Source organism: Meriones unguiculatus, chromosome 6, assembly GCF_030254825.1.
Source record: "Meriones unguiculatus strain TT.TT164.6M chromosome 6, Bangor_MerUng_6.1, whole genome shotgun sequence".
Classification (NCBI taxonomy): Eukaryota; Metazoa; Chordata; class Mammalia; order Rodentia; family Muridae; genus Meriones; species Meriones unguiculatus.
This window is the reverse complement of record NC_083354.1, coordinates 67,409,199-67,432,189: the sequence shown is the minus strand read 5'-3', so window position 1 is coordinate 67,432,189 and position 22,991 is coordinate 67,409,199. Positions and strand designations below refer to the sequence as shown.

Here is a 22,991-nt window from a genome sequence, read left to right as displayed (position 1 = left end):
GGCTGCAGCAAAGTCACAGAAGCTAGTGAGTGTCAAAACAAGGACTTGTGTCCTGCACATCTGGTATTTGAGTGTCCTACCTTACTGCCGCCTGAGTTTACTATAGATTTTCACCGTAGATCACCACTTTCTCCTCAGAGGCTAACACAAATGCTCAATAAACACTTATTATCTGAGTAAATGAAAGACTTTACTACCAATTTTCAAAGCTTTCTCATCTTTTAAAATATACTTTCATATGCATTTTCCTTTAGAAAGAGTAACAACCTGAAACCCCAACCACCACTTACTTTTCTTAGCAGCCAAGAGAAAATCGCATTCTACATTTGAACAGGCCACCGCAGCTTACTAGTTTTCACCAGTGCTTTGTGTGAGCTCACCAAGAAGGAACAAATGCAAGTAACTTGCTCTTCTCAGCACAGCCCTGTGGAGCATTACTCTGAAGAGGAATACCTTTGGAATGACATACAAGGCTTTGACATGCTTCTCCTCTTTTAAGGGAAGCAGCTCCATGTTTCCTGGGCTGCTCAGATCAGCAGAACGTACCCTGCAACTTCCTGTCCAGCGATGTGTGCTCACTGAAAGCTTACTAGTATTGCTCAGCAGAAGGCCAGCCATAGCAACAGGCTGTACATCCTCAGAAGCACACTTGATTCAAAGTGAAAGGTTGGTGGGCAAAACACGCTAACATACAGAAAAATTATTGCAGTTTCAGACATTGAGAGGTTGATGTTTTGTGACGGCAGAATTCTCACATCATTAAAGTCATAGCCCCAGATAACACAATTTTTTTTTTAAGATACCAGTATATATAGATAAATCTGTGAAGATGACACAATAAGAAATTCAATCCTGGGCTTTTAAAATGAAGATAATAGTGAACTTTTAGTAGCCCTGTGGTGAGAACAGAAGGATTATCGGTTAATACACACAATAATTAAAGTTTATTCTCTGCCTTACTTTGTGTAGGCACAGTCTGTGTGTCCAGATTGAAATTATCTAACAATGCACAGTATATGTCTATGAGTGTGTGTGTGTGTGCACGCACATGAGCACGCGCATGAGCAGTCTATGTTCCCACAATAAAGTTACCTAACAATGTACTGTGTGTGTGTGTACGATGATTGCTTGTTTGAGTTTGTAAGCATCACACTTCATATCCTCATCAGAAAGAGGCACATGACTGTCTATACAATACCTCTCTTTGGCAAAGAACCCCTGTATGTTATATAAGACATCAAAAAAAAAAAAAGTACACGTTAAATGTAGCTAACAAGCAGAAGCAAGCTGAGAAGATAAAGGGTGGATAAATTTAAAAATAATTACAAAATCAAAAGTCTGTCTGAATCCAACTTCTGTTAGAAGAGGTACTACTGAAGACTAAGAAAAAAAATTTTTTCATAAGAAAGACCATATCTATCATATGGTCATAAGTGTTACACGAAAATCACTTACGTTGATGACTGACGAAGGAGTTGACAAGTTTAGACCTTCAAGATCAGCTATCAAGCTCGGAGAAAGGGCTGGTGTAGGAAGGGCAACGGGAGTGGAAACTGGGTTAACTGGAAGAAAAGGCCCAAATAAGTAAGTGTGCATGAAAATTTAATTCCTATTATTAAAAGCAACAATCTACTTTGTTAGTAAATCTAATTAAATTACTTTGATTAATGGAAGTATGACAATTCTATTTAACATCCTGATTTAGTTGCATTATTACTGAATCACAGCAGTGATTAGTCTGAGCTTTCAAACATAAGGCAAAGCTACAACAAAGCAAGGTATAAATAACTTGAGCAACAGTTTTTGAAAATTTTTATTGCTAACATTTATCACCCAGAACTTCACTAAAAGAAAATGGTAAGATACATTTTCCACACTAACATAGGAATAATGTAAGGAGAGATTTCCAGCTGAGTCAGAAGTTTTTTAAGGATGCTTAACTCATTTCTTTAGTTTATTCTCCTCTAACCAATTAGGGTCCAGCTGGATAATTGCCTGATAATTATCCATTGCCGCAAAGCTATGTGCTGAAGCTGGCATGCAGCCGAGAACAGAAACCTAGATCCTGAAAATCTGTTCAAAATTAAAAACAAAACAAAACAACAACAACAAAAAAAACCACAACATTACGTGACTTGATTACCATTCTTATGATGGTAATCAGCCTGCCTTCAAAGACACTGCAGTCTCCACCATTGGTTTATGTAGCCAAACCCTGACACAGTTTGTGCCTTGAATGTTTTAGGTTTTATTAACCATGAATACTTTGCCTTACTGGCTTTTAGTCTTTAGTACTGTCTCAACTGTTGAATCTAAAAGAAAACTAGAATGCAGAAAAGTTTTAGCTTCTAACAAACCCTCTCTCCACAGTAAAGCTGTAAAGTACTTAATTTGATGCCACTTTTCAGATTTCTTACAATATCCTGGGAATTAGGAAGAAAAGTGTTAATTCATAAAATTAATAATGAAATGTCTCTTTTGCAAGATAAGGTCTTTGTCAAGTTATTTGAGGGAAAAAGATAAACACCCCTAAAAAAATAAAGAAACACTATAGTTTGGAAGTGATGGTGCCAAGAAAGAAAACCTTTCAAGGAAATCTTCAACAATGTACACACATACCACAAAAAAGCAGAGGCAGGCCTGGGTGTCGGCGTGACTCCAGTCCTTGGCTTTCCCACTGCCTTTATACGGAGCATGGCTGAAGCACTGTTGATACACACCTATGCTTGGTGTGTTGGGGGGTGCCCACATGGTGGTCAGAGGCAGGATCTCTTCTATTTGCTGCCATGTACCCCATGCTCGCTGGCATACAAGCCACCATGCATTCTCCTATTTCCCTCCTAATCTGCTGGAGTGCTGAGACTGCAGGTATGTGCGAACACGCCCAGGTTTCTGTGTCTCAAACATCCATCTTCTTGCACGGAAAGCGCTTTACCCACTGAGCCATCTCCCCAACCCTGTATTTTTTTAAGACTTTCAACAAAACACTCTTCTTTGCTACAGTAAGTATAACACAGCAGTTACACAATTACTCTTGTGATTAAAATTCTGGTTCAAAATTGAACGCAGCAGTAGTACACAAGGCCAAGTCTGTGGCTACTCTGCATATCCAAGGTGACTGGCTGCCTCACTGGCTACAGTCATCAACTCTTAAAAACACTTGCCACATATGAGGTGCATGGACAAATATTTTCACATGTCACCATTCACTCAGTCCCCAGGACAGTATTTGTTTAGTTTTGTAGACCCAGCAACTAAAGCACAGAGGGGTGATGTTTCTGTTAGTTATCAGTGTGAGTGTGTCTAGAGTCAATTAAGAGACATAGTGTTGAGTGTGCCTCCGAGGGACTTTCTGGATGAGTTCAACCACAGTGAGAAGACCCACCCAAAGTGTGGTAGCATCTTCTGGTGACAGGCTAGGTAAAAAGATTTGCAGAGGAAAAACTTTCGCTTCTTGCCTGCTTGCTTTCACATTGTGCTGGCAAGTTCCTCTTCCCTGCTGGCATCTGGCTGCTGAGGCTTCTGTTGCCACCGCCACCATTCCTCACTGATATTAGAGTTCAGCTTCTTCAGCCTTCTAAGGAGAACCGAAGACCAGTGACTCTAGGAATCCTCTAGACCCTCAGCCTTCAGTCAAAGACTGGAACTGCCAAGGCACAAGTCCATATGAACTGAGCAGCTGCCAGGCTCCTGTGTGAAGGCAGCCATTGTGGGACTACCTAGACCACATCATGTAAGACAGGCTAATAATAAGCCCTTTCAATATGCATTCATTCTATTGGTTCTGTTCCTAGAAAGAACACTCATTAATATAGAAGCCAAACAAAGCAACCAATGTAACACAGATAAGTAAAAAGAACTGAGATTCAAACTGTCTGCTGTCCAGGTATTGTGGTACATGACTTTAGTAACTACAGCACTCCAGAAAAAGCTCACAGATAGAGCTCTGTGAGTTTGAGGGCAACCTGGTCTAAACAGTCATTTCCAGGTCAACCAGGGCTCCACAATTGAGACAGTCTCAACATGGAAAGCAAACCCTCACACTCGTCTTGTCCTCTTAGCCATCTTGCTGTACTGACTTAGCCACACACCACCCAATAGTGTGATGCTGGAGACCACACAGCTTATGAAGCTGCTATCCTGAAAGGCTTCTCAGCTAGCTGAAATCGGAGTGCACTGAACAGGTTACCCTCCCTACAAAAGAATATGGGAGTGATTGCTGCATTATGAGCAAATCCTTTAGATAATTTGGTATAGAGGACTAAGATATTCTAGTTTCCAGAAAGATAAAAGACCCCCTTATACATACATACATACACACACACACACACACACACGCAGAAAGAAAATTGCTTTCTCAAAGTCCAACAACAGGCTACAGGTCATACATTATTCTGGCGTGGATATTTTCTCCTGACACACACAGAGTCAAGTAACTTCATAATCTAAAGGAATTGGCAAAAACTGAACAACCTTTTTCATTACCATTTTAAGAACAAATGAGACAGAGAAATTAACCTATGAAACTAGTAAAAGGTCTGCTGGGCTCATGCCTGTGCTTATGGCAGTGTCCTCAACTACTGCATCAGTTGGGTTTATTCAAACTGCAGAATTGTTTTGTGACTCAACCAGTCTATTGCTGGAACTTCCTGGAGACTTCTGGAGGGGCTCTTACTCTTCTCCACGCCCCTATTCAGCCCAGCTTAGCGACGCCTCCCAAGTGTGCTCTCCCACATCCCATCACTTTGTTAACACAGGCTGACGGGATGTACTGATAGTGCTGGGAGACTGATTAGAGGCCACAACCCTAAGAGTACACTGGTGTGTCTCTCATTTCAAAAATTCATTCCTGGCATTCTCAATGCAGCTGTCAGGTCTGAACATGACCTGTTCTCAGAGGTCAAGTGTTGGAGGTGTGGTCCCCAGTGATAGTGAACCTTTGAGAGATGCTACACGTTTCTTTAGGTGATGAGTCCTTAGCTATAGGAGCTGGTATGATGCTTCACTTTCACCTCAAGGCCCAAGGTAAGGTGGGCTGAATCCATGAGCCAAAATATTCAGCCCATGCAGTGCTATCTGCACTCCTGTGGAGAGCACATGCTCCACAGCACAGTGTTGTCACTCTGACCCTTAGTGGTACCAGATGCTGCAAACTTTACAAATCTTTTGCTAGTATAAATAAAATGATCCAGACTTGCTTCTAAGTTTAAAAAGCATCATGTTAGTTGTAAAAGCAATGGCTTTTGTATGGCACTCTCAATTATGCATATGATAAGTTCTATCATATTGCCCTCATTTACCCACTCCCTGTCCCTTCTCTTTTCTCTTGTAGTCTTCTATCTGCTTTCATGATCTCTCCAAGCCCAGATGCCACATGGGACAAAATGGCAATGCTTGTCTTTTATTCTACCTTACTTAACGTGACTTCTAGTTCCATCAATGCTGCATATATACTCCCTCTACTTCAACTAACTGCAGCAACACATGAGGATACCAAACCTTATTATCAGTGCCAATACGGTCAAACATGTTCAATTTCTCTAAAGTAAGAATTTCTATATTAAACACTTTTCTTTTTTTCTATTAAGAATTTGCTATGGCTATCACAATAGATAACATAAATAGAAATAGAATGTATCTATGACAAATGTAACCCCAAACCAACTCATCCTTCACATAAGAAAAGTACATTGAAAATGAGACCCTTTAATATTTAAGAACATATACTTAATTGCTTTCCTAGTAGAGTCTACCTAGCAAAAACCTTCACAGCACTACCCAGCGCCCACCACGCTTAATGACTTAAGAGTTGTGACTATGTATACTTTGGTGAGTAAAGTTGTAGGTGTCTGAATCCTTAGAAGCATATTTGCTTGAATGAAGACTTTTTGATGTTAAAGCACTGAAGGAAGTGCCAAGGTGGCCAGACAAGGCTTCATAAGCTGCTGTGGCAAATAGAAGATGGTGCTGTCTTTCTTCCATTACTCTCCTAGTTCCCTCCTGTTTTCTTAGTTACCTGAGTCAGTCCCCACAGCTAGGACCTCAGGATGTGGATGCCGTGAGGCAGAATCATTATTTGGTAATGCAAGGACAAATTACCAAAGCAGAACACATCTGGTGCTCTATTCACATGACACAGAACTGAAAGGCTGAACCAATGAAAGGCACTGAAACCACTGGCTGCAAAATTCCCACCTTTAAAATCTTTTACATCTTTTAAATCTTTAAATCTATCTAAAAATTAGGAAACCTGCATGAGAAGTATGTTGGAGGTTAGTCTAATGCATGTTATTGGCCTCAAGATCTGGTTCCATTTATCCTTGCTTTGTAAACCTGCCTAAGACATACCTGACTGGTTGGTTAAATGGCCTATATCTAGGCAGGGCAGAATGGGGTATGGCTAAGGTTCCTGGGCTTTCGGGTTCAAGAGAGAATCATGGGAAACAGATGGACAGAAAGAGAGGAAGGAGGATGCCACGATGGGTTAGCATGGAGAAGAAACCATGTGAGACAAAAGAAAGGACTCCAATAATGGTGTGGAAAGGCCAGATGAAGAATAAAAGCCAGTACCGTGGGATTATATACAGAAGGGAGACCAGATGAGGATTAAGGCAGACGGCATTGGATGGGGACTGGGAGATGGATGGTGAGGATACTGAGACAGTGTAAAGAAACTATCTGCCCAGCCCAAGGTAAATAAGGCAATTATAAATCTAACAGGTATCTATGTCTTATTATTTGTAAGAGCGGGTTAAATAATACCACCGTGATCATCTTATGTCTAATAATAAACATATATAACCCAACACATACCATTTTATTTACTACAACAGAAGTACTATAAAAATACAGAACACTCAAACACAGAACAAAAAGAAGTTCCAGTGGGCTGGAGGGATGGCTCAGTGGTTAAGAGCACTGGATAATCTTCCAAATGACCCATGTGGCAGCTTGTCTGTAACTCCAGTTCTAGTGATCTGACACATAAAATAAGTTAATAAATTATTAAAAAAAAAAAAAAAGACTAAGCTGTTCCAGTACTTACAATCATCTAGATCCAGAAGAAAAACATCTTTGGAGGGAGGCTGTCTTTCTTGCTGGGGTTTTCTTTCTTTTGCCTGTAAAATATAAAAACCTCCCTTCAACTCCTGTCTAAAGGAAACCATGAAGTATTCTTACCACTACAAAACCAGCATGTTTTCCATTCTTTGTCTTAGAAACAGAAACAATTTAAACTTCTATAGAGTGATAGGAATGCTTTCCCTTTCCCAAGTCAAGTTTCTGTTAGCATAAAATATATCTTCCTCATCACACAAACTGTTATGTTAAAATACTTCATGCTTAAAGAATATAAAAGAGCTTTAGAAGAAAATTTAAATGAGAAAAACACTAGATGTTGATCTCAGGCTTCTACACAAATAAGCAGGTGAGTGTACACATACACACACATGCAACCACACACAGGAACACACACTCATCCCTGCCCCCTAGTACATGAATAAGAACAGCTAAATAGCACAGCAAGCAAAAAAAGAAAAAGAAACAGAATATTAAATGGACACATCTGTATCAATGCCACTTAATCTGTCTTTTTCTTTTTGATAAATTTTCAATTTCAAAATAAAAAAATTTTCTTTTGTTTATTCGTTCATTCTTTCATTCAATAGATACATACAGAAATTTAAATATGTATCAGATTCTGTGCTCAGCAATGGAAATAATTACTTAGATAAAGTTCCCACTTCCAAATAACAGGATTTACCAACAGAATTTTGAGCTTATTGTAAGCAAAGATTATGTCACTGAAGCAAAGGGTCCACTCTACTCCTGGTGCACTTCAAACAGTGTGGGTGGAACCACACCCACAAAAAGCATCTGGGAAATAATGTTTTCATATGTTTAACATTCTGCTTATATTCTCCTGCATGCCAACACTCTGAGACTTGTTCAAGGGTTAGAAAAGAATGCATGATAAAACCAAAAAGATTGTAACTAAAAGAAAAATCAGCATTGTTTTCTTTCCTCCCACCACTGAAAGCTCAAAGCCTTCTAGGTATCTTTTAACTCCATACTTCTTTAACCACCAAACAGCACCTGCCCCTGTCTAAGCTCTGCATGTGAGAAACAACGTCTAGTCTGCAGGAAAACAAACAGAAGAGATGTCAGTTCTGAGACTGAAATTTAAGTTACAAGTTAATGAAAGCCAATTCAGAATACAAACGTCATTCCAACTAGACTTTCATTCCTCCAAACAAAAACATAACCAAAAGGTTATCAGTATATGGCTCATCAAAATGCTGCTAAATGGGTGTAGCTTCCCAGCAGCTGCAATAACAAAACTGTCTAATAATTTATTAAACTGTAAGCTCACCACCTGAAAAATTAGAAACCTATTCACTGCCAGATAAAATTAGAGCTGAAGGCAAGCCTACACCCTATTTTTTACTTCAAAGCCAAGAATGTGTGGCAGTGTCTATCAGGCACAAACCAGGTCCACACAACACAGAGGAGAGCTACATGTGAATCAGCTGTGGTCTCTCACCAGAAGGCTAGAAGAGAAGAAAGTGGACCCTAAAAAGGAAAAAAAATCCCATTGACTTTTTAAGGAGAGCAAATAAGCAGTGACTGAAATACAACATTAGCAATAGATGACGGTCATTTCCACCAAATTGGAAAAGCCTTGCATTCCGAATCACAGCTATAAAACGCTGCATGATATGCTAGCACGCTTCTCCTACATTATATTTCATTTTTCATTTTAAGAAATCCATAGTAAGTTCACAACATTTTCATACTTAAAGGATCTACTATAAAAATAAAAATCTGAATTCTAAACAAAGAAGTTAAGAGCCCCATTCCATCAAACATTTCTCCATTTGCAATTCATCTTGGTAATAGAGACAGAACCTGGGCAAATGCATATAGGACTTGAGGCAGGAGATTCTTCTTGCTCAATGCATAATTCATGTACTCGGCCTGCAAAGTGTGTAAAATGAGGATTTCACACCGCGGCATGAGCCACGGAGCTGCGGAGAAAAGGCAGATGAAATCATATTTTACTGTGAATTTTATTTCTTACCCTCCCAATATTTATAAAAACCACCATTGACAAAGCAAACACACTGACAGATCACCCACTGTTTCCATTGTGTTAGTACTTGAAAGGAGATCAAGCAGAAAGATAGACAATTTGTTTTTGTATATTTTTTTAAATAGAGAATTAGGTTTTTAACAGCTGAGTAACTGTATTTGACTTTTATAAGGACAACAGTTACTGATCTTAAGATCTTGCTGCAAAGCATATCTACTTATCTATCAACCCATTGCCTACAAATCTCCATTCTGTCCCTATGGTATTCATTACACCAACACAGGAACATTTTCAAAATGAAATACAAAATTACAGGGTTAAGAAAATAAATTCTAGTTAATGTATTTCACTTCAAAAAATAAATAAATAAAGGATCTTAAGTTCGAAACACAAGCAAAAATATGTAACAATCTGTGATATTTTTTCATGCATCATGAATATCCATTTGCATACTGATTACAGAAAAGTGTGATAAGCACAAGACATGCTTCTATTGTACAAAGGTTGGAATGCAAAACTATATAACAGGACCGACCCTATGAAAAGCTTCTCCATCCCCTACTGTTCTTAAAATCTAGATCAGATTAATATTAATGAGCAATACAAGGGACCTGGCCACCTTCCCCATCAGAGAAACTCCTGCCTCAGCAGCAACGACTGACTGTGGTCTCCCTTTGCTTTAAAGATCTCAAAACAATCAGACATTTCTTTCTTGAAGAATTTAAAATGTGAACTAAACTGAGAAAGACAAAACACTGAAAGAGACAAAGCTTCAAATTTTTAGATTAAAGACCAACATTCCTCAATAGTCACAGAAGTTAAGGATTTCAACAGCTGTACAAGCCTGTGAGCAGACAGACTTGACCTTACTTCACAAAGAACAGAAGGCAGCCTGCACATCGTTTCTTTGGACCTTTTGCAGGATTCACTCCATACCAAGTAGTAAAACTGCGTTGTCACAGGTCAGTTATCTGTATCACTAGGCCTTTATGTTAAGGAAATCTTAACATTTGCAGACAGTGACTGATTCTGAGACCACTAGGGAGATTATAAATTTCATAGTACCCACCACAGAGGAACAGCGAAGTTCTAAGGTACAGAAACCCTGAGATAATTATGGACTTTTCACACACTGTTAGAAATACACAGATTTCCATAGATAGGTCACACATTAATCTCATGATCCAGCCATAAAGATATATTTTTAACATTTATTAAGTGTTAGGGACAAGAATACTAAATACTTCATACTTATTTAACACTGATAGGCTATTCCACCTTAAATATGGTATATGTAATGAAAACATTGTTAACAGAGCTGGAGTGATATGTCAGTGGTCAATGCTTGTTATGCGAGCATGGAACCTAAATTCAGGTCCCTACCACACACACACAGAGCCCGGCACAGGACTTGACTGTAATGCTAGCACCTATGATGCCAACACAGGCAAGATCCCCAGTGGTCACTGGCCAACTAGTCGAACCAAATCTGGGAAGTCTAGGTTCAATGACAAATCTTGCTCAAAAAATAAGGTGGGAAGTGATTGAGGAAGGCACCTGATACCAACCTCAGTCCTCTACACTCATATACATACACATACATTGCACTCAGTTAGTACCTACACTCAGCACCACACAATACCCCAGACAAAACAGTGTTAACACGTATACAACAGATGCATTCACATCACATTATAACCATGATTTCAAAAGACCACTTTCCTCATTATCTCTCTCTCTGTAGGAGCTGGTACACATAGCACAGAGATCACAGGACAGCACAGCTAATGTATGAACAGCAGAATATTACCCCACTGACACAACCTTAGGATGAAGGAGCATCCCAACATGCTGCTACAGGAATACTGAACCCTAGGTTCAATGAAGGAAAAACAGAGTTTGCTTAAGTATAAAATGCTTACCATCTGCTACACACATCTTTTTGTCTGTCTGTCTGTTTTCTGTTTTCGAGATAGCATTTCTCTGTGGTCTTGGACTCACTTTTTATACCAGGCTGGCCTGGAACTCAAAGATCCACCTGCCTCTGCCTCCGAAATGTTGGGAATATAGGAGTGCGCCACTGTACCCGGCTGCTAAACACATCTTAATGTGCATGGTATAAGTTGTTTATGTTACAAAAAATCTAAGACATGGGTACAAATGAAAATGATTTCCACATATGTCTCTGTTGCTAAGTTTTTTCTCTACTCTTCCATATAAAAATATTTTCCCTTACATCATATAAAGCATGTAAAAGTGCTTACAATATGGAACTATTGAGAGGGGTTTTGAGGTGCTGCAGATGGTTCAGCGATTAAGAGCACTGGCTACTCTTGCAGAGGACATACGTTCAGTTCCTAGTGCCCACAGTGGCTCACAAGTGTCTGCTACTGTGGTTCCACGCCCTCTTCTGGCCACTGTGGGCATGCATGCTTACACGTGCAGGCTAACAAATATACACACAAAATAAAAATTAGATAAATCTAAAAAAAAAAAAATTTGGTATAGGTATTACTTGGAAAAAAATAATTATTTTATAGCAGAGCATGGTGGCACATGCCTTTAATCCCAGCACTCAAGGAGGCAGACACAGGCAAATTGCTGTGAGTTTGAAGCCAGGCTAGTCTACAAAACAGGACCAGGACAACCAAGGCTACACAGAGAAACCCTGACTCAAAATACACACACACACAGAAAAAAATTATTTTATAAAAAGGCCAATACTCAAAACATTTTTGGATACATTTTCAGAATAGAACACCTGTACGTAAAGGTACACTTGTCCATAAAATAATTAAATCTGAAGGAAGATCATGTTCTATGGCCATTACTGATCACAAGACAGTATTAAGTGATGAACCCTGAATATAGATATCCAGGAGTGACTCTCTCCCATCAGTACCATTTCAGTTCCTTGCAGTCACCATCCTTGCGGAGAAGTGAAGACTGCAGTCTAATAGGCCTCTGCCTCCTCACCTTCTGTTTTCTTTGGTAAGAGAAAAATGCAAAGATGAACAAAGAAAGGCTCGGAAACAGCCAAGCACATAGTTTCACAAGAAAAGCCTAAGTATTAGGCCCAAAAACGAACAGAATAAAATGAGAGGATGGATTTACATATGGTAGCTAAGGAGTTTACTGAACTCAAATGGCAGCAAGCATCACTTGATCCAGCCACTGTGCTGAAGGCAGGGGTTGGAAAAGCCTCAGTCTAAGGATGACTATGGCAAAGGTATACTGAAGCTGAAGAAGAATGAATCTAGACAGAGACAGGAGGAAAGGAAAAACAGATATGAAAAACTGGAGGCAAAATCTGGGAGCCTTGGAAACTATCTACACAGAGTAGAAGGAGTCACAGGAAAGCACAGAACCAGGGTAGACAGCTGGTGTGCAGTGTCAGGTAAGTGCTAGGCTAAAGATCCAACAGCCCCTCACAGGCCTAAGCATCTGGTCAAAAACTGGGGAAAAGATGTGCAAATAGAGTGACAGAGAGGCATTAGTGCTATGTGTTAGTGCACTAGTGGGCTATAGAAGCAAAGGAGGTTTCACAGCAGGAAACACACAGGATCCTGATGGCGCCTGCAGAGCAGTATCTGCAGCTATGAGATTACTAAGAAGTAGCCGAGTTAAAATGTAGGAGATGGAGGGAATGAAAATTATTCTTTTGACTCTCACTCTGCTCCACTTCCAGCTCCCCTTTAAACCACTTGAGGGTCTGGACGGCCAAAGAGAAACTAGCAGATAAAGACTAAAGAACCAAAACGGTAGATGCTGACTCACAAAGCAGGTCCAAGGAGGCACAGCTTGATCTTGGCTATATGAGTGGAGAGTACCTACCAGAGCTAAATCTTACAGAAAAGGTGGGTAGCTGGAGATTGTGAGCTCAGAAGACAGAGTGCTATGTGACTCACAGTTGTCACAACTGAAAAAGACTTAATATTTCGGTCAGTATTATTTAAAAAGAGTAGAAAACCACAGGAGACAAGAGCCACAGGGAGTCCAGGGTTCTTTCAGTACAGGTCCTAGTTAAACAGGATGAAAACCGCAGTGAGATGAGGAAGCAAGTTCTAGGGTAGCCAGGGCTATCTCAAGATATCTGAGATAAAAAAAATAGAAAAAAGATATTTCACATATCTCAAGATACTTGGTTATTTGGAAAATCTAGTCTGTCTCAAAAAACCAAAACCAAACCAACCAAACAACAACAAAAACCCCCAACAGCACTTCATGCTGCTTTTGTGTATTTCTTTCCCATAAGACATAACGTGACAAAGTAGGCACTGGGGTCTGCTTTATAGACGGAGACTAGAGCATAAGGTACTACCTGACAACAGGAACACCATGCTAGCCTCATGAACCACCACAAAATTTCAAAGTTTGAAAGCCATATACTCAAGCTATCTCCAAGGTCTCATGTTCATACTCAATGTGCCCCCAAATGCATTGTCCAGATGAAAGAAAAATAGTAAGATGCAAGCTGCAAATTGAAGACACGAATTTTCAGTGCCAACACTCTGCCAGCTAAATGAAGGCAAAGGGGCCACCATCTGGCTTCATTACTCATAATTTGAGTAAAAGCCACAGCATTTCATAGAAGGGGAAATTTTTCACAACTATAAAGTCACCTATTATTAAAAATTTGGTACACTTATGATCACACGGTACTCTTCAAGACATTCAGAATAAAACGAAGATAAAAATATGGTAGCTGAAATGCAGGGATTATCTGGTTCAATTGTAAAATTAAAGCAGAAGTTAATAAATAAACACAAATGCTAGCCTTTCCACCTAACTCCGGGAGAAAATGGCACTCTAGGATAGACAGTGTGTGACCTGAGGAACTCATAGGCATAAAACAATGTACAGCTTGAATTTCTCACTCAAGAAGCTTGGCTTGGGACCCTGCTCTTAACATCATCAATTATCATTGAAGTCCCCAATGAGAAGGGAACAAAGGGGATGCTAACTTTGGGGTGCCTCTGTGGGTGCTAGCACAGCATAGGCAATGGAGTCTATAATTTTTTAATTTTACAAAACTGTAAGAAATAACTTACTTTAATTATACATCATTTATAAAACACTGATTCCTACCCCCCTTGGGTTGTACTTCCTGTCACCATCCAAAGCTCTTTATTTAAAATAATATGTTTAGCTTGTTTAAAGTAAAAAATGAGGACATGTGAAATCCTCCGTATGTTTTTATGAGTCCACATTAATAACTCAAAATCTCTACAAGTTTATATGAATTTTTGAAAACAGAAATCTTAAATTTTGTTATATAAGAATTCAATTTTAACATAAGTTTTACCATTTGCAAGAGTATTTCAAATGTGACAAGATAAACACTAGCAGCATTTTAAATATACTTATTCTTAACAGTGAATCCAGATGTGGGGGGCCTATTTGAATGACTTTATTTTAATTTCTGGCTACTGAGATAACATACTAAGGAAATTCAAATTCACAGAATTAAAAAGTAAATCTCTTACAATACTGGATTAGGAAGAAACAGAATTCCGTGAATGGCAACTTCTGACAGTCACTATTCTAGACTTGGGGGAAGAGAGAGGTGAGCATACTAACCCTGTTTATCAGTGTGATCACTTACATGAAAGCTGTGACAATCTGAGAGCACAAAGACAAGCCTTGGCAGAGCTCAACTTCGTATCACACCTTTATTTACAATGTGAGCTTTCATACTAACCAGATAAAACATTCAATGTGCAATTCACACATATGCAATTCAAATACATGATTCCTGAATGCTTGCTCTAAAAGAAGTAAATGTAACTAGCTAAATAACATATAACTTAAAACTTTGAAAACATTTTGTACTTTTTATGTATCACATATTTACCGCTAAATATTTTTTTAAACGCATGCCAAAATCAGGATCTTAATGTCTCTACATTTGTAGTCCTGTGCTCAGTGCTATCTATTTCTGATGCTTCTATTCACATTCCTCTCAGCAAAAGTAAATTCTGTCTTGGCCTACCTGAAAATCTCAGAAGCAAGAGTGAGTACAGAGCTGGGTTATCAGGAAGATCATTGGGGAGCGAAACCACAGGGGGCGGGGCGGGGGGGTGAGGATAATGTATCCATCAGAGTTGTAGTGACACTCTTGAAGGCATTGTCCTTACCTTCTTTCTAACAAAACATTCAATCTGCCAAAGTGTTGATTCTTTTATGTTTGTTTGGTTTTGGTTTTTTGAGACAGGGTTCCTTCCTGTAGCCCTGGAACTCTTTGTAGATCAGATTGGCCTCGAACCCAGAAATCCACCTGCCTCTGCCTCCTGAGTCAGACAAAAAGGTACGTGCACCACCACTGCCCCACCAAAAGTATTTCTTAATACTTAAGAAATACTTAAGTTAAGTGGCAAGAATTACATGATGTACGGCCATCAGTCAAAGCACAGGCCTGGTCTCACCTTAGCCAGTTTTCGAGGTGCAGGGTCACTGTCGGACCCTGACTCTGACTCTGAAGAACATTCTTCAATGGAACTGGAGTCCTCACTGGATGATTCAGAAGCTTTGGATTTTTCATTTTTCTTCTCCCCATCTTCTGAATCACTATGAATAAAGACAAATTTTGAAATATAAATTGCAAATCCCTTATGTATACAAATATAAATGATTTTATAAAACATAATAAAGATGGCTTAAAATTCTAAAATGTGAAAATTAAGTAAGAGCTGCTGAGGTGGGTCTTGGGTGGAGGTCCCTGCTGACAAGCCTGACACCCTGAGTCAGATCTTCAGGGCCTGCACAGAAGGACAGACTGGGATCCCACAGGTGGTTCCCTGATCTCCACGCAGGGCACGAGGAAGATGTGCTTACACACAAGTAAATTCGATTTAATGAACGCTAAGGGTAATGCTGCCTGCAACCAAGTAAGGTGGCCCGACAGCTAGTGCAGAATCATAGAACAACACTAACTGACAATCAACAACAACACAGAAAAATACTACGAGACAGCCAGTTGGTTTTCTAGAATTAAGAGCTAACATTAAGAAATTCTCAGAACTTAGGCTGATTTTTAAAATGATATCTCAAAATATTGCTTACTGATAATTTTAAGAGTTCAGACAATGCTGGACAGTGGTGGTGACATACACCCTTAATTCCAGCACTTGGTAGGCAGAGGCAGGTGGATATCCATGAGTTCAAGGCCAGCCTGGTCTACTGAGACAGTTCCAGGACAGCCAGGGCTACAAAGAAAAACCCTGTCTCAAGAAAAACAAAAACAAACAAACAAATGTTTACACATCTACTTCTGTCAACAGACCTGCTTTGGTAGATTTTGTTTCTTTCTTAAAAAAATCAATTAGACAAGCACACAAATGTGATCTTAAATATATTATACAAGAAAATATTAAATTAGCCAAGAGAAAATTCCTATTTGTTTATTTAGAGATAGGGTTTTGCTTTGTTGCTATGTAGCCCAGGATAGCCTCACACCCCTAAATGCTGAGAAGGTGCATGCCACATCACACTCTCACAGGACTCCTTTAATATGCCATTTCACTAAAAGTGCTATTCTCTTAGTCAACTAGTAGTTATTACTAATTTGTTAGGCCCATGCTAGGTACTAAAGATAGTGGTGGTGAGACACGGATGATTTGTGTGTCAGCTTACAGTGTCTGTGGGGCACTGGCGCATACAGAGAAATACAACGGCAGTGACAAGACACGGAAGCAAGAAGCTGCAAAGTACAGAGGTTTTGTAAGAACACTCAAAGGGGCACACACACTAGATAACCAAGATTAGGAATCTTCTTTAGCAAAGGATATAACTTGAGAGCAGAAGCAAGGTAACTGGGCAAGTTAGAAATATTCCCCAAAGAGAACAAAGAGAGTGAAGAGAGACAAACTAGCTGCCATGAGGTGCTGAGACTTTCCCCCAAAATGCAAAGTCCAGTTCCTTTCACTGTGTGTGCTTGCGCATGTGTGCATGAATGCATGCACATGTGCCAGCTCTTTTAAAAACCTACGTTGGGGACTAGAGAGCTAGCTCTGCAGTTAAGAGAGCTTGGAGCTCTTAAAAAAGACCTTGCGTTCAGTTCTAAGCATCCCCATGGCAGCTTACAACTACCTAGAATTCCAGTTCCAGGGAATCCAAGACTTTGTCCTAACTTCCTCAGGCTCCTATGTGATATGGTGCACATGCACTCACGCACACACATGTATGTACATAACACATTCAAACACACAATCAATCAATCAACCTAAGGTTTGTGGTTTTGGTTTTAATAATCTACCTTGGGCCAGGCAGTGCTGGGTACTTCATCCCAGTGATCTGCTGTAGACACTCACTTACTGGGTACATTAACACCCTTACGGTAAGGAAACCAACATTTGAGGTTAAATACCTTTAAGGACACACTGGCAGGAGAGGAAATCATGAACTCTGAATTCAAATACTTTGAATTCACATCTGTCTCCTTCTGAGGACCAACTTCCCCTGTAATATACGACTGTGTCTATCATGAAGATACTTCGGGATGTAAAATTCAAATTTAATAACAAACACTTGTCACTACTAAAAAGTAGTTTCTGAAGATACTTAAAGATTATCAAGAACTTTAAATGTGCTGGCAAACAATAAACAAATTCTAAGAGACAGGCTGAGAAACACAGGAGGAGGCAGAGTGGTGAGGAAAGAAGAATCAATAGTTCTCAGAATTGATTTTTGTAGAGGAAATATGATTGCTGTTTATTAAAAAATGGAGCAATGGCAACATCTCAGAGCACATGTAATTATATCTGAAGATGGAAAAATATGTTGTTTTCTCTCCTACAAAATAATAGCAATATATATTATTCCCAATGCACTGCTGAGAACAAGTACCTGCAAATAAAATGGCTTAGAATGTATTTGTGGTTCACTTTGGTGTAACAGTTACTTTAAATTCAAACATAAATAAAAATTTAACAAAAACATTTCTGAAGGAAAAAAATATGAAACTAACATGTGATTAAAAGTATATTCTATGATGACATCTGCCATCTGAGGAAACACTGCTGTGCTGATGACCATGTTCCTTTTCTCAAAACACTTTCCCAACCCGATCATCCCAGCTAGCCTGCAGTCAAAGCCAAGCACAGAGCCTGCGGTCACCAGGCAATTACAAGCCAAGGCACTCCCCGCAGCAAGGGAGCTCTTCTAAGGAGACATCACTCCTGGCACTGCAGATAGGATTTTAAAGGTAAAAGTGTTATTTTATTACGCATCACTCAATTCTGATGGTAATTATTGTTTACCTTACTGCTTAGAGTTTCAGATGTTAACCTAATGAGAGGAATTTACTGGTAACTAGGTTTTTAACTTTGCAATGATGAAAAGCCTGTATTAATTTAACCTACAGATTTCATTTGTTCTGAACAGGAAAAACAATATAAATCACTTTTAAAATCATTAAATCCTGACTTAAATTAATAAAGTCATAATTAGGGCATTATGCTGTGTTTGTTATGGAAGTGGCAGGGCGAGCTGCTTTAATTACTGTCTGTAATAAAAGGAGCAGAGAGCGTACTGCGCCCAATCAGTGCTGTCAGCCACCACTGAGCCCAAGCTGCAAGCTCATCACAGGAGCGGGCAGCAGGCCCCTGAGAAAGGCCAGGGAGTCAGTGCAGGCCACTCTAGCAGCAGCGGGGAGAACAGAGCCACACAATCCAAAGTATTAGCCCCAATTACTCAAACTCTTAACGACACCTTAACACATGAGGACGCTGTTTGTAACGGCAGAGCTGGAAAAGCACTAACCTTTAAGTATCCTCTGACCGTCTTCCTTCACAGCCCTTGACTCTGATATCCGGATCATGATCTTTTAATGTAACATTATTTAGAAAAATCAATTGTCTTAGTTATACAATGGCAAAGTGCTGAAGGATTTAATTTTAGCCCTCAGCAAAATTGCTGCAAAAGGTAATTAAGTGTTTCATCCCTACTGCTTGGTCACTGAAGGCAGCCTTACAAGGTGATACCACGTTTAAAAATGTACCCTAAAATCTGTTCAAAATGAAATCTAAATAAGGTAAGCCAAGGTTTACATGGGCATTTTCTAACTCGGAGAATTAAGGAGAAATAGTAGCTCTGGGAAACTTCTAGAGAAAAACTGAGAAAGTACCTCACCTTTTCCTCTTGGTTTTGCGTTCTGCATCTGCCTCGCTTCCAGTCTCGCTCTCTTGTTCACTGGAGGAGTCCTCGCTGCTGTCCTCACTGCTCCTGCCTGTGTCTCCACTCTCACCTCCAGACCCAGTCTCTGAAAGACAGACAGGCTGCTCTTTCACTCAGAACCATTTAATGACATGGAGAAGTACACACTACCAACAGGGAGAGAGGACACTGACAGGGAGAGCTGCTGACTGAGATGCACCTTGTCTGGTGCGAGGCATGGGTTCAACGTGGTGCTCTGGAAGGTACCCAGACAGAGAGAAGATGCCCTGACAATGGGTAGAGCAAAGACAAGATACACAAGGAAGCCAATTTGAGAGAGTCTCTCTTTTAAACTAAAGCAGCTAGCTACAGTATGCATTTTTTTAAGAATGCTTAACAGTGGTATAAGAAAGAAATAATTTTAAATTCTACTACTTGCTCCAGAAATTTTTGCTTAGTAAAAAGTAAAGCAATAGTTAGATCTTCCTAGGAACCAATTTTGAGAGAGATAAGAGCGTTTAAGAATTCCTAGAGTTGTGACTTACTTTTGCTAGCCTAGGAGTCTCCCAGTCTGAGATAACATGGCATAATAGTGTTCTTGCAGAAGCGATGCATTAAGGGCTGGGCATGATGGAGTACACTTGTAATTCTAGGATTCAGGAGGCTGAGGCAAGATGGATAAGCTTGAGTTCAAAGCCAGCCTGGGCTATGTGTGGGCCCTTCTCTCAAAATATGTGCGTATTAGTATATGCATTAAAATGCAGCATATTTTTTACTATTACAAATGATTATAGGTGCAGAGCTGTACACTAAAGAACAAACCACTGTCCCTGCTTATCACCTACCCAGTGTCCTTAGCACAAACAACCTGCAGTTAAACACTGTTCCAACACATGCTTCATCAAGATTCCTTTCTACATCACAGTGCACAGCCAGGATGGCTGGTACTTTTAGACTGCCACAGAGTGGAGTATGAAGCAGGGTTCTTCCATGAGAATGTCCAGGTTCAAATCCTGGCTATACACTAACCAGCTCTAAGTCTGGAAGTTATGCAACCTTTGGCTCTCAGTTTCCTTTCAGCAAGGAAAATACTTCAGAGCTGTTGTGACAAGTACATGATCCAAAACATGTGCAGGTGACTAGAGGACAACAGGACTGGCACATGGAAAGGCACTCACTATGGGATCTCTCACAAACCTCACCTAAAGCTTCTAGACAGAGACACTTGGAGCGTGTTATGAAATCAAAGACACACACACACACACACACACACAGCTGGGAGATGGCTCAGCGGGGAGGTGCTTGCTGCACCAGCATGAGAAGTTGTACTTGGCTCCCCAGTACCTGTCACAAGTGAAAGCCAAGCTTGCTGGTGTGTATCTCTGTACTCAAGTGTTGGGTAAGGGGGAAGAACATATGGGGGGGGGTCTTGTAGCTCATTAGTCAGCCTAGAAGAAAACAGTGAGCTCTAGATTCAGGGAGAGACTGTCTCAACAAATAAGGTGCAGGGCTGCAAAGATGGTGCTTGTTGCCAAACTGAGTTAGATCCCTTGAACCCTCAGGGTGGAAGGAGGAAACTGATCCTTCAAGTTGTCCTCTGGTCTCTACACAAGTGCCATGGATTGTGCCTCTCTCTACACATGAAAATGAATACACGTAAACAACGTTTACAAAAATAAGATGCACAGTGACAGGAGGACACCTGACAATGACATCTGTCCCCTACACGTGCATGCATACAGGTGAATGCTCTCACACACAGGCATATACTACACCCACCCATCCAGCATCCACCCCTCACACAAAGAACAAGGAAGGGGGTGAGCTACAGCTTCAAAGTCACTCTCTTTCTGTCTTCACGTGGGAATCAATGGCAATTTAGGTCTAGCTCATACTAGGCAGTTATTTTTCCTGTGGGGGCACGGAGAACCCCTCACACAGAGCTCACTATTGTGTATTCAGACAAGCTCACGAATAGCAGTGTTAACGGAACTTCAAATGGATGCTGAACAACAATAATCTAGGAACAGGTAAAAGCTTGTAAATGAAAAGGATGGAGACATGTGTAGGGTCTAAAATAAAACACATGATTAACGATAGAAACAATCTTTCTCAATGGTCTACATTACTCTTCAAGTTATACGCTTTTCATGTTAGCTTTCTGGGCTGACAGAGTTGACTTATCAGATACTACAAAGATTTTGGTAGGGCAGGTGAAAAAGTAGTAGATAACTAGGAAATAGTGACAGTCTTAGGCCAGAGCTGCCACCATGTTAAACTTTTGCAAATATGTATGTTCTACACACACTCCAAGTGTCTTGTATGATATTATGTAAATCATATAAACATTTTTAGTTATAAAGTTTTTTGTTTTGTTTTTTGTTTGTTTGTTTTCTTTTTATTTTTTTGTTTGTTTCTCTGTTTTTTTTGTTTTTTGAGACAGAGTTTCTATGTACCCCTGGCTATCCTGAAGTCTCTCTGTAGACCATGTTGGCCTTGAACTCAAAAGATCTTCGTGCATCTGCCTCTGGAGTGCTGGGATTAAAGGCATACTTTTTAAAGTCTTTCTCTTCACCTATCAGATGGAAAAGTAGGTGATTCATTTACTTGGGACAGCTGAAGCCCAGGATTCTGAATCCATACCTAGCATGCTTTTTTCAATGCATACTGTCTCTCAGCTTCCTAGCTCTGAAAATAAATGAATGCTGAGACATCTTAAATTTAGCACTAGACTGGAAGGTGAAAGAATAGGGGCATCCATATGCAATCTATAGCGTGAACGTACAGTCTGATAAATTATGAAACCCACCACTGTCACTGTCACCGCTGCTATCAGAGGAGTCCTCTTCCTCACCTTCTTCCTCCTCCTCCTCAGACTCAGAGTAAAATTTCTTAGCAGGTTTTTCCTTCTTTGTTTTTCCAACTGGGGTCCATTCTTTTGCCTGTTTATATAAACAGAGTAAACATTGAGGAATTCTTATTATGGGATATAGGATCCTGGCAAATGTAACCACTTAAGTTCACTGTGAACTCAGCAAAAACTGAGACCTCAACAGAGAAAGCAACTGCTAGAAGTCCTAACAGCCATGTTATCTACTTCTAAACACAGAACACACACTCTCACTAGAACCCAGTGTTAGATCACTCACACTATGCTTCTAGACTATTTAACAAACATTTGTATTTGTTGATCCACAGATGACTTAACCTACAGTAACAACAACATATGTTTATAGCTTGATACTTAAGAGAAAAAAAGCAAGCAAACCAAAGTGAACATTGGCAATAAGGAGCCCTCAGCATCTTCCTAGGCTAAAACTTGACTTAGCCTTATGTCTAACCCAGGGTGAAATGCTGTTCCACCCTGGTCTAGGCACCTGTCTCTCCTCAATTGTTGGAAGAGGATCCCAGTTGGTTATTTGCTTCTCCTCTCCACTGATTCCATCCAAAGTTTGCTGAACATGGCAGCTATAGAGTCAGGCCCAGCTGTTTTCTGCTGTCAAACCTCGGAGGCTCCCTATTTCACTCAGATAAACAGCACACCTACAACAGTCCACCTAGCCAGGCAGGACAGGCTGTCCCCTCACTTCCTTTTCCCTCTGCATATTCTGTTCCAGCCAGTTCTTACTATTCCTTCAAAGTCTCCAAGACCTCTGAGAGTCTTGCCCTCACCTCTTCTACTTCAAAAGAAACTCCAACTCCTTTAAAAAGTAGTACTAGCTGCCTTCTAATACACTATATGACTTAC

At 40.0% G+C, this 22,991-nt stretch overlaps 1 protein-coding gene across 6 annotated transcripts in view; it reads right to left on the bottom strand.

Moving 5' to 3' along the window:
* The window catches only part of Ap3b1 (adaptor related protein complex 3 subunit beta 1), a 214,871-nt gene that overhangs the window by 67,994 nt on the left and 123,886 nt on the right, over positions 1 to 22,991 (bottom strand). For 4 of the 6 annotated variants that reach the window (XR_009592381.1, XM_021654248.2, XM_021654247.2 and 1 more), the window contains exons 18-22: positions 22,053 to 22,185; positions 19,220 to 19,349; positions 15,517 to 15,658; positions 7,046 to 7,118; positions 1,456 to 1,562 (exon numbers count right to left, since the gene is read on the bottom strand). Coding sequence is in view for 5 of the 6 variants with exons in the window: in XM_021654248.2 (XP_021509923.1) it covers positions 1,456 to 1,562; positions 7,046 to 7,118; positions 15,517 to 15,658; positions 19,220 to 19,349; positions 22,053 to 22,185 (585 nt within the window). In the remaining variant the exon portion in view is untranslated. The remainder of the gene's footprint in view (positions 1 to 1,455; positions 1,563 to 7,045; positions 7,119 to 15,516; positions 15,659 to 19,219; positions 19,350 to 22,052; positions 22,186 to 22,991) is intronic. The other 2 variants (XM_060385579.1, XM_060385578.1) reach the window with 1 other exon arrangement.